The following is a 12,500-nucleotide window of genomic DNA, read 5'->3' as shown; positions in this document are numbered from 1 at the left end:
TAATGATTGGTGACGAGCACGGGTCTCGCGGTCCCAACGGTAACCACCGACCACAGAGACGGTTGCCATGTCATCATGTCAGATCATGTTTATTTATGCTGCTGGTACCACTCAACACACACACACACACACACACACACACACACACACACACAGATGGAAAAAAAGAGTGTTTCATACTTGCCCTTTACACCCCGCGCACCAAAAAGCACACATTTACACACTCGTACAAAGATGCACGGCTAAACAAGCGTTAATAGAAATGTCAGGACACGCACACACATTCCTCATACATGCTTTAGCCTGAATCATTGGGTATTAAACCACTTACAGTCAGTTCAGCTGCAATTAACAGCAACTGGAGGAGTTCAGCTTCAGTTTTTCTTTCACTACACAAATGCAAGCAGCAGCATCTTTTTTGTTTTTTTGTCTTTCTTCCTGGATATAACGGTGGGATCTGTTCAATCAATGTGACACCTGTGACAGGGTCTATTGATTATCAATAGTAGTCGTACCTTGGTTATTTCAAACTTTTAATACCAACTATGGTCAGCAATTATCTACGTTTAGCAATTAGAGCTCTCTGTAAAGTATAGTTTCCATTGTTGGTGGCGGGGTCCGCCACTCAAATTTAAAAACGCTCAACCGAGGGACCATGAGGTGGCTTTTATTGTGAAGTAGCTACAGGAAACGGTGTTTGTCACCAGTAACTGCAGGCGTCATAAAATACATTGCATCACAATATTCATCGATGGTTTTGATCTTTTCATGGGATAAACTCTGATCATTTTCATTCATGATAACAGCACTTAATGCTCATAAATAACCCACAAATGTCTTTACCTGGTCGGGCATGAGCGGCTCCTCGTCATCGATGTCAATGAAAACCTCCCCACTCAACTGGGGCATCTCACCTGCACATACAAACACACAAGATATATTAACACTGATTGTAAGTTCAGCACTTTTGCTAGAAACGTTCATATCCATCCACGTCTTACGTCTCCACTCCTCCTCCTCCTCCTCCTCCTCCGCCGCCCGTTCCTCCTCTGGTGTGCACCGGTACTCCTCCAGCGAGCGGATGGTGCACTGGCCGACCACCGGCTTCCTCCCAAACTGACGGTTGTCGATGACTTTGATGACGATCGGCGGCATGTAGAGATCCTCGCGGGGAAGCCTCTGTGGAGAGGTGGAGGTAATGAAAAGGTAGAGAGAAAAGGGTGATGGAGGGGGGAAAAAAAAGAAGGGGAAATAACATGAAAAAGAAAGAAGACAAGATGTGTAAAAGATGAGTAAAAAAAAAAAGACCTGTGCTTGACTGATTGGATATGCCGCCTGCCCGCCTGATGCTGATTGGCTATGGCTGCTGACTGTCTGAAGTTGATTGGTCACGCCTTGGTGACGGTCCAATCCGGCCATCATTACACCTTAGCCGACCCCTCCCACATCACTGAACCCATCGAGGGAAATCAGCTTCTCAGTTTACGATTTTATATAAATGTTTACGTGTAAAGTGACGCCATGAAAAGCCACATTTATGTTAAATGACAATATGGCTTACTATCGAGAGCGCCCTGCGAAACCACCGACTGCCATCAAATGTCACCGCAACTTGTGTGTGACAATTTGAATTATCATTATCTCCGCATTGCGATTCGTGCGTGTGAGCGTCCTGGAGTGAGTGAGTGAGTGAGTGAGTGAGTGGGTGAGTGAGTGTGCGCCTCTGTGTCTGTCCAAGGCTAATCTCACATTCTACAGCAGCAAACTGCATTATACTTTGGGTGCCAAAAAAAAAAAAACAGACCAGTCATTGTTGGAGTGACTCACATTTTTGTCAAAACACCTTTCATTGCTTGTTTTATACCGCCATTGTCTGCTGACTCCGGGGCCGGTATAGGTCCGCTAATAACATTACATTACATTACATTACATTACATTACAGTCATTTAGCAGACGCTTTTATCCAAAGCGACTTACAATAAGTGCATCAACATTGGTAATCAAAAGAACTACTGGTCACCAGAAGTCATAAGTACATTTCCTTTTCCAAACAAGCATCTAAGAGCATGAAGCAGAGCATGACTCAGAGCCAAAGTACAGAAACAAGAAAAACAGTTAGTGCTATAAGTAATACGAATACAATAAGTGCAACAAACTAGTATGAAAACAATAAGCGCTAAGTGGAAGGCTCAGGGTAGCACTTCCTGAAGAGGTGGGTCTTCAGCCTGATGAAAGATGGGCAGCGACTCCGCTGTCCTGACGTCAGTGGGGAGTTCATTCCACCACTGTGGGGCCAGGACAGAAAACAGACGTGACCGGGTCGATCGGCCGCCAGGACCTCTGAGCGACGGGGCGACTGATCGCAGCAGAGCGAGGTGTTTGGGCGGGGGTGTAGGGCTTGACCATGGCCTGGAGATAGGAAGGAGCTGTTCCTATCACTGCCCTGTATTCTAGCACCAGAGTCTTAAACTGGATGAGCTCTTACAGGGAGGCAGTGTAGAGAACGGAGAAAGGAAGTTGTGTGGGAGAACTTGGGGCGATTGAACACCAGGCGAGCTGCGGCTTTCTGGACAAGCTCCAGAGGTCTGATGGCCGACGCCGGGGCGGCTGAGTACATCACCGCCACTCAGCAGCTGCTTTGCGGGTAGATTTGTTTTTGGCAAGATTGTATGACGCGTCTCATACGATGACTTTGAGCGGATTGCCTGCATTGATTGCAGCTTGTTCTTTAGTTTGAATGAATTGTGTTTTATGACTCTTTAAAGCCCATTTGTTGCGTTCATCAAAAGGTTGTCAGTTGGCTGAACTACCAGCACACATGCTGCTGAGTACATCGCCGCCGCTCAGACGCTTCTAAGCCGGCAGACGGCTTGGTGAGTGTATTTAGTTTTTGGCAAGATTGTATGCAATGTTTTATACGGCGATTTTGTGTGTTATATGACGCCTTTTGGTGTCTATATGGGGGGGGTTAGCCAATCGGGGTTGTATTCGTTCAATAACACAATACAGCAGCGATCGTTGTTGAAGACATACCTGACAAAGATCTGCACCTTTTCAGTTGTTGTTGTTCTCTGTAATGCCACATATCCACCTGAAAATCTGTTTCTAGTTTCGCTAAGATTCCTTTAAGAGTGCAATATATGTGCACCTTATTTTGCTAGGCCGACTCGAGGGGAAAAAGAAAAGGGTTGGTAACTTTAATCCATATGACCTCTCTGGCTTTAAAAAAGGCTTAAGTGGGGCTCATGATGCTAAACTCATACAATAAACTGAGGGAGCTAACATGAGGCGGTTAGACACTTCAAAGAGTTGTATTAAAGGAAACTATGCACATGACATTTTCTTATGCCCCCGTGACAGACGAAAACACTTACGCAGTCAACTTAAGACCTTAATATTGTTAACATTAAATGCTTGGACTCGGTTCGAGGGCTGAATTTAAGGGAAAAGTATGTGCATATTTCCACAGTCCGCTTGAGGCCGTCACACTCTCGCGGTGGTCAACACAGGACCTTAATCTTGTTAACATTAAACTTGCCCGAGCCAAAGCAAGGATATGTATTTGAGGGGAAAATGAATATGTGAATATTTCCACACTCCAATTAAAGCTGTCATAATAAAACACTGAGGTGATCAACTTCAGACCTTAACATCGTTAACGGTAAACTCCCCGAGCCGGTTCTGGAGCCGACGTTAGGAAAAAACGTGTGCAATATTTCCATATTTCGGTTTTTATACGAGAACACTTCGGTCGAACGTAATGGCTTCGATGTAAACTCAGTGGAACTATATTCACGGAGGACAGAACATTGTTACAGATAGTAGCTTAGGACAGTAGACGCTGATAAAAGACTGTAAATGAGAGACATTTAGTTTAACAAGTGTTTGACTGTTTAAGATATAAACCCAGTACAATTTACAGTCAAGGACTGTATTTTTCGGTGATGCAATGATCTCCTGAGCAAGAATATCACATTTACATCTTTTTGTCTGTACCCTCTTGTGTATTTGTGTTGTTTATCATTGATAATGACTGCTTAGGGTTCTTCTTGCTTTCGATATTGTAGTTTTACTAAATGACTCACCCAAGACACATACATTATATACATTGATTGCGCTGAATATGATGTTGTGCACCTTTAAAGTTACACATTTTAAAATCAGCTTTAGCTTCATCATGCTTTAAATTGTTTTTTTCTGAAAATGTTAACTCGTACTTCACTTGACGCTACTTCTAACATTTCAGAGTAAAATATTTAACTTTTTACTGCATTTGTCTGACAGCTAAAGTTTGATCACAATAAGGTTTTACTTACAAATAATAAGCTCATAAAACTAAATGCTTCATCAAAGATCAAAGTAGTGGGATATTTAGCCTCTAAACTTCTCACATGGTCTCATTTATGTACAGTAACCGTTTGAGACACGCATTGAGGGAATTAAACGTTAATATTGAGCATGCATATTAGTAATTTAGGAACGAAAAAATGTAATTTGAGGGAGAGATTTATCAAAAATGTTCCCCCACGCAACGTATTGAGAGATGAGTACGACCGGGGGGGGGCATGCCTCTCAAAGTAATGGATTCCCATTTAAATTATGATTCTGGGATATGTTTCAGCATCAAAGACTTCTGTGAGCATAAAATAACAAACCCGTTAAAAGATACCACATGTCCAATAGTTTACTTTCTTTAACGACAAAGCAAACAAACCCTTAAACGTGCACAGTCCGGTTGCATTAAGGCAGCAGAAGACAGCGGCGGTTCTTACAGTAACATTTTTATTTTTTCATTACTTTGCATGAGTAAGCTTTGACCTATTCTTTCCCCCCCCCTCCCCTCCCTCTCGAAAAAAAGCAGTGACCACAGCTCGAGCCTTTTGGGTGCCACTTAAAGTGCCGCCTTTAACGGCAGCTTCCTGTGGTTCCATGTAGTAAAAGCGGAGAAGCCAATTGTTGCTCGTGAGTCACGGCGAGTACACGGTGAGAGCTGGAAAACAACAGCGGAGGTTTAAGAGAGCGTGTGGGCACAGTAAGTGGCTCATATCAGCTTCCTGAAATTGGAATCCCCCCCCCCAGTTCAGTTAAAGAAGCCTTGGCGAAGCAGTTTCTTCTTCTCCTGCAATGTGAAACATTAACTCGTAGCCAAACCGTTCTGGGTCTCTGCTCTATGCCGACTTCATTTTTGTGGTGAAATTACAAGCCAGTATTTCTCGCCGCTTTTGGGGCAAAAAAAAAGAAACGTTTTGACATATTGCGTTGCCAAACTGATACGGCAAAGGTTGCATATTATATACGTAATATTATTGCATGATTACACATCCAGCAGATTTGAAGTTGTACAAATAAAAATTGGTTTGTTTTATATATTAAGATGATAATTCATGTGCATAATGTGATGAACATTAAGTTCAATATTTAAATGATAGAAAGAGGGAGAACTTATACGTGTCTACTTGTGCATACTCATTTTTATTTATGTATTTATTTAGTTTGTTGTTTTTTATTTTATTTATTTATTATTATTATTCATATTATTTGCTACATTTTCTAAATGAATCCATCTAATTTAATCTAATCTAAACACTGTAGAAAACTTGGTCGTAGAGCTAAAATAATGACTTCTCAAAGACAAAGTGACCGGAGATCATTGCTTGGTGATATCTGCATGTCGTCGGGTTCATGGGGCATCTGATTCAGCGGCATGTATGACCTCGATCTGCAGAAATGTTCCCTGTCTGATGGAGAAAAAAAACAGCCGAAGCCGGAAGCGTCTAAACTATGTGACTCCTACAACGTCCACACAACGGGGGAGGGAACAGTGGAGTCCATTACTGCGGCTCCACTGATGAAGATAAATGACGCAAAAAACCACATCGCTGCAGAGCTCTCATTAGGCATCTAAGCAGCGAGCCTCTGCACTGATTACATCCGCGTAGTGAGTGTGTGTGTGTGTGTGTGTGTGTGTGTGTGTGTGTGTGTGTGTGTGTGTGTGTGTGTGTGTGTGTGTGCGTGTCTCCGCGCTCTCACCACATCAAGGACGAGCGTGTTGACGTCAAAGTTGGGCTTCTTCTTCATGCTGCGGATGACGCAGCTCTGCACCGTCACCCCGCCGCACTCCACCTGCAGGCTCGGGGAGGTGATGCTCGCCAACTGGAAACTCTTCAGGTTGCGAACGCCCCACGCTAAGATCTGACGGAGGGGGACAGGAAGAGACGTCAAAATGTCAGAATGATAAGCGGAGAAAAGCAGCACATTTGAACAGTCTTCGGAGCTGGAATCAGTAGATGTTTTGAATTATTACTGGTCTTGCAAATCCATTTAGAGCAACAATTAGACAATTAATCGATTGGTAGGTTGTCAGAGAAATTACTTTGATAATTCATATATTATTCAATTAGTTAAAGTAATTTTTTAAGCAGCAATATGCCAAATATTCCCGAGAACCAGCTTCTCAAATGTGAAGATTTGCTGCATTATTTTTGTCTTTTGTGACACTTAAGTTTTTGATTTTGGGACGTCTTATTCAGAGGAAAAGAACCAGGCTAGCCGTTTCCCTCTGTTCCAAGTCTTTATGCTAAGCTAAGCTAACCGTCTGCTGGCTGTAGCTTCATACCGATTGTCTCGTTTAACTTTTGTCAAGCGCATAAGCGTGTGTCCCAAAATGTCAAACTGTGCCTTTTAAGACTTTCCCGTGGACGTTTGGATGAGATGCATTGACTTTGGGTCTCCCTTGTCGCCATGCTCCACAAAAGGAGCGAGCTAAGACATAGGTTTCACCAAAACGTACACGTCTTAAACATGAGAAGCTTCCAACAAACTGAGATGTTACGCGGGAAAAATAAAGCGCTTTGAAGCAGTTGATTCTTAGCGATATACCTCGATGGCGGTTCTCTGCAGAACAGGTTTGATTCCCTGAGGAACCACGAAGACGTTGGGTTCTCTCTGAGGGGGCGGGTGGGGAAGGTCCGACTCCTCCGGCTGCCAATAGGAACGCACACAAAAGGACAAAGACGTATGAGAGACAAGCTGTTCATTGCCAGGTAAATGTTTCAATGTCAAATGAGTCGGGAAAACCACACGAATGTAACGTTCAAGTCAAGACCGATGGAGGTTAAGTCTGTTACTGGTAACAAACGGACAAGAAGACATTTTATATTTGTCTTGTTTTGTTATGTAAAAGCTTTCTCCTGGTAATTCATTATCAAATACATAACAGAAAACAAAAATGTTGTTAGTGGGATTTAGGATTATTAAAGTATGAAAAAATGGCGGAAAAGTTTGACAGAAGGAAGCTTATATGAGGCCAGTTAACATGAGTGTCTGATGAAGTTATCTCTGTGTGCTGGACAGCACATGAACATGCAGATCTAATACAGCTTGGATGGTTTTTCATATTAATATTAATTGCTTTATATATGTCTACTTGTGTGCGAACATTGTACCCATTGCTGCAGGTTTTCAGAGAGGAATGCTGGAAACATCAACTGAGGAAGTGACATTGGAGAAAAACAGACAGAAAAGAAAAAGTTGAACAAATAAAAAGAAAGCTAAATCATCAGAGGAGATATTGAGGACTTCACTTTTCATATTCTGCACATATTTTTGGAGGGAATGCAGAGACACGCATGCCATTTTTGATTCATTTAAAAGCATGATTTTTGCATTATTACGTATTAACTAGACAGAGACGCTTGCTATCACCACAGATGTGTCGATATAAGAAAACTCCCAAATCACAGGGTTGTGAAGGAGAGCGCTTCATTTGGATTTCTAATTATCATATCAGAGAAAATTCATATTAACCCATTTCATTCACTCATACGTAGCTTTACCTACGAAGATGATTGCCCTTTTATGTTTTTTAGATACCCCACAAAATCAATTTGCGCGTAGTCTACGTAATCCTGAACCAGGAAGTGTGAAGAAGAATGACGAGTAACTTTTTCATAAAGTATTTTACAAACCAAGGACACGTTGCATGAATGCAAAATGTGTGAAATAGCATCAAAGAGAGTTCCAGGGTTCTTTTTCCTGCACGCATGCTTCTGACGTATAACCACAAAGTCAAGCTCCTTCACTCTATCGTCTACATCTGAGTGACCGGAGTAGTTTGTGATTAAATGCACTGAGTGCGACGACTCCGTCGGTGCGGTTTTACCTGGTCCAGAACGTGGATGGAGGTCATGAAGTCTCCCTGTAGACGAGACGGGAAACAAGGTTGGATTTTAAAAAGGTATGAAAATACACAAGACGGATAAATCCAAGAAAAAGCTTAAAAGAGAACGAGTTGGAAAGAAAATGGACCGACCTCTTGACCTGGAATATGATGAACAGCTGGCTGTAGACACAAAAGGACATTTTTGTGAATAAATATTTTTTTTTTAAGTATTATCCAACAGCTTTTTGGAGCGTTGGAGTTTTCGAAGCCTCGTACATTTTGTATTATTATTATTAAATGGCCGCCGACCTTTTCTCTGCGTATGAGCTCGAAGGCGGCCAGCAGCTCGCCGGCGCTCTTGTCCCCCCTGCGAATCGGGAACCAGGCCAGGTGTGGGGAGGCGGTCAGGGAGGGCTGGCACACACAGCGGCCCATGAACTCATCCGCACCCTGGACATTAAAAACATTCACATATATATATATATATATATATATATATATATACATAAACACATACGGTCTTTATACAAAGCAAAAGGATATTAAATTAAAGCTACTACGAGGAACTTTCAGTTTGTGTTGATTCTGGCGCCCCCTGTGGAAAAAGGCGGTAGTGTTTCAGAGCACCAGAGTCCCTTTCCCAACGTATTAAGAATATCTACATAGAAATAGCCAATCCTCTCACTTACGCTGTCTTTACGCATCAGTATATGATGTGTACATGTATCATCATACCAATACAAGACTTCAAGTACTCACGTATGTGTCCTGATCGTACAGCTCCACCACGATGTTGGGCGGAGCGGCGATCGTGGCCTCGAGGTCGCCGAAGATCTCCACCTCGTAGAAGATGAGCGTCTGGTCCCACGTGGGGTTCAAGGTGTTGCGCACCGTCACCGTTTTCTGGGACTGATGGAGGAAGGACACGATGGCGTAGGGGTCTGGGGAGAGGAAACGGCGATACGTCCTTTTACACTTGCCGTTCTAAAAGCACACACAGGCGGTGAGTTTCTCCGTTTGTTTTACGCACAAAGAAGAAGAAGAAATTGTCAGGAAGTTGGGCTGCACATTTAACTGCAGAAGAAATAAACTCACAATGTGATGAACCACAATGTCTGGATGACCTCAGGGTGAGTCAGTGAGCGTTGTTATGGGAGCGAGCGCTATTTTTTCCAGATGATCTAAAAATCCAACGTTAACATGAGACCAAAACTGAAAAAAAAAAAGGCAGCAATGTATCTGTGGTTTTCCTCGGTCCTTGACCAAACTGAAGAACTGTACCTCAAAGTGATTCGCATTTAGAGAAATCAGCTGAAAACAATTTAATCTAGAAAAGGCACTCGGAGAGCCGCAGACCTCCGTTAATGGCGAAAGGGAAAAAAGCGCTGTTGTGCGCTTCTGCAAAACCACGCATACGTTGAATGACGGTGTTTTAGATTCGGCCAGAGCGAGTGACGTAGTGACTGAGAGTTACGTGGTACAGCAAGCGAGGAGGGCGGCTTGAGGGCGGGGTGGATGAGTCAGACAAACACAGGACTTTCACCCAGGAGACGTTTGATAGGTTTTTTTATTCATTCGCGCGAGTTACCTTTGCTGTACCGTTATTCACTCAATAGAAACCACGATGATGATAATTTATCGGGTTCGTTCTTGGCCCATCATGCTTCACCCTTCCACCAAGTTTCATGAGGTTTTTTTTTTTTTTCCAGTAATGCTGCTTAAAAATCAAAACAAACCAAAGTGAAAAACATCTTGGCGGAGATGATAATCAGGTTTTTATCAGGCGCCCAGTTGAAGCTGAAGGTTATCGTTGGAGCGAGGGGAATGCCTTCTTCATGAGGATCCTCACAAGTATACTAGTACTAACTCAGATACGGGTGTGTGTGTGTGTGTGTGTGTGTGTGTGTGTGTGTGTGTGTGCGTGTGTGTGTGTGTGTGTGTGTGTGTGCGTGTGTGTCCAAACTATCCCGGCGTCCCACGCGGTGACATCAGCAGCTTGGGAATGCCGAGCTCGAGACGGAGGTACACTGCTAGGAGAAGTTTGTTATTCCAGGTCACAACCACTCTCTTCCATGTTAACACACACACACACACACACACACACACACAACTTACAATGGGGACACATGCATAAAACCCACATATATGTACAGTTACACACACACACACACACACACACACACGCACACACACACAGCGAGTAGTTTGTTATTTCAGGCCGAGTAAAGAGTCTCTATGGAGCGGTTAGCGATAGAGTAAACAGAAGCTAAGTTGCATTTTCCCACCAGCCCTCAATTAACCTTGGAAGTGACACACACACACACACGCACACACACACACACACACACACACACACACACACACACACACCACCCATGGTGACCCATTCAATTACCGTCCATTCCCAACAGCCCATTAGCTCATGTAAACAGCAACACAAACAGCCCAGGGGGGTTACGTAAGTCTGTGTGTCGGAGGAGGAAACAGTAGAACCCAGTGGGAGACACGGGGGTACATGAACACAACGGAGACCAGGGAGAGAGACGTAGAGGGGAGGAGGAGGAGGAGGAGGAGGAGGAGGAAGGGTTAGGGAGTGGGAGACACAGAAATAAGTGTGTGGGGGAGAGATGGAGGAGAAAAGAATGAAGAGAAGATCTCTAAATGTGGGAATTTAGATCATCGCTTAAATACATTTACAAAAAGACAGAAGTAAAGAAAGACAGACAGTGAGGATGAAGGACTGAAAGAAAGACATTTAGACAAAGACAGACAGATGGGCAGAAAGACAAAAAAGAGAGAGAGAGAGAGAGAGAGAGAGAGAGAGAGAGAGAGAGAGAGAGAGAGAAACAGACAGAGAGAAAGAGATTTGGACAAAGAAGAAAAATAAATTCAGGCAAAGACAGAGAGACAGACTGAAGAAAGAAAGAGACTGAGACAAAGATGGACAGACAGAAAGAAAGAGACTGAGACAAAGACGGACAGACAAAAAGAAAGAGACTGAGACAAAGATGGACAGACAGAAAGAAAGAGACTGAGACAAAGACGGACAGACAGAAAGAAAGAGACTGAGACAAAGATGGACAGACAGACAGAAGAAAGAAAGAGACTGAGACAAAGATGGACAGACAGACAGAAGAAAGAAAGAGACTGAGACAAAGATGGACAGACAGACAGAAGAAAGAAAGAGACTGAGACAAAGATGGAGAGACAGACAGAAGAAAGAAAGAGACTGAGACAAAGATGGACAGACAGAATGAAGAAAGAAAGAGACTGAGACAAAGATTGACAGATGGAAAGAAAGCAATATAGACCAAGAAAGACAGGGAGACAGAAAGAAAGAAAAAGACTCAGACAAGGACAGACAGAGATGAAGAGAAAGAACGGTAGAAAGACAGAAAGGAAGACATTTACACAAAGACAGAAATAGGCGAAAAGAAAGAAAGAGATTCAGATAAAGACGGAAAGAAAGAAGAGTTTAACTTCGCTGAACTTTAACCTGAGAATATTGCGTCATCGACCAATACCGGTTTGTCTCGACGGTGTTGAAGTTTGAGGGGACGGAGAGCCGGAGAGTCCAAACCACATTTATTCAACCTCCTTTAGTTTACAGACCGCCGTGGTAACAACGATAAAAGACAAGAAAGAGAGATCTCACTCTTTGATAGCCGACGTTCTTTAATCACGGCCGCCCAGACGCCATGGAACACCAGATTAACACGCGACTGAAGTCCATCCATCAACTCTACCCATCCGTTACACTGTGCGTGTGTGCGTGTGTGTGCGTGTGTGCGTGTGTGTGTGTGTGTGCGTGTGTGTTCCTCTCTAACCCTCTTTAGCCGACCTCCCTCCATCATCTATCATTTCTCTCTCCCTCTGTCTATTCATCCGTCTGTTATTCAAAGCCTCGTCTCTGTTTTTACATCTGAGTCTGCGGTGGGTTTCTGATTAACACACACACACACACACACACACACACACACACACACACACTAACCATAGTTTCCATGACTTCCTTCAGATAATAACTTCACTGCCCTCTCTTTCTCTCCCTCAGTTTGTTTTCAGGGCTACAGTGCAGCTACACCAAACTCTATTCATAATCTGACCTTTTTTTAAAATAAATACATCATTACATCTTTGGTGATTCTCTCTCTCTCTCTCTCTCTCTCTCTCTCTCTCTCTCTCTCTCTCTCTCTCTCTCTCTCTCTCTCTCTCTCTCTCTTTCCAGCCACCAGATGGCGCTTAAGTTACGATCACAACTGATACCTGAGAAGCTGTCTTTGTCCATGGCCGGCAGGTCTCTGGCCTGGTACAGGTAGCAGCGCAGGTGGTAGCGGGT

General features: G+C 43.4%; 1 protein-coding gene across 9 annotated transcripts in view; it reads right to left on the bottom strand.

The window, feature by feature from the left end:
* Positions 1-12,500, bottom strand: part of dysf (dysferlin, limb girdle muscular dystrophy 2B (autosomal recessive)) — a 73,669-nt gene that overhangs the window by 37,541 nt on the left and 23,628 nt on the right. For 8 of the 9 annotated variants that reach the window (XM_068728309.1, XM_068728315.1, XM_068728310.1 and 5 more), the window contains 10 exons: positions 12,428-12,500; positions 8,921-9,102; positions 8,471-8,611; positions 8,312-8,341; positions 8,162-8,197; positions 7,446-7,487; positions 6,880-6,981; positions 6,031-6,192; positions 1,002-1,179; positions 844-914 (listed from right to left, as the gene is read on the bottom strand). The exon at positions 12,428-12,500 is cut by the window's right edge and continues 5 nt beyond it. In XM_068728309.1, the coding sequence (XP_068584410.1) occupies positions 844-914; positions 1,002-1,179; positions 6,031-6,192; positions 6,880-6,981; positions 7,446-7,487; positions 8,162-8,197; positions 8,312-8,341; positions 8,471-8,611; positions 8,921-9,102; positions 12,428-12,500 (1,017 nt within the window). The remainder of the gene's footprint in view (positions 1-843; positions 915-1,001; positions 1,180-6,030; positions 6,193-6,879; positions 6,982-7,445; positions 7,488-8,161; positions 8,198-8,311; positions 8,342-8,470; positions 8,612-8,920; positions 9,103-12,427) is intronic. The other variant, XM_068728314.1, reaches the window with a different exon arrangement.

The sequence above is a fragment of the Cebidichthys violaceus genome, unplaced genomic scaffold (genome assembly GCF_023349555.1).
Source record: "Cebidichthys violaceus isolate CVI_PGR_0920_01 unplaced genomic scaffold, fCebVio1.0.p SCAF_41, whole genome shotgun sequence".
Classification (NCBI taxonomy): Eukaryota; Metazoa; Chordata; class Actinopteri; order Perciformes; family Stichaeidae; genus Cebidichthys; species Cebidichthys violaceus.
This window is presented reverse-complemented; position numbering and strand designations above follow the sequence as displayed.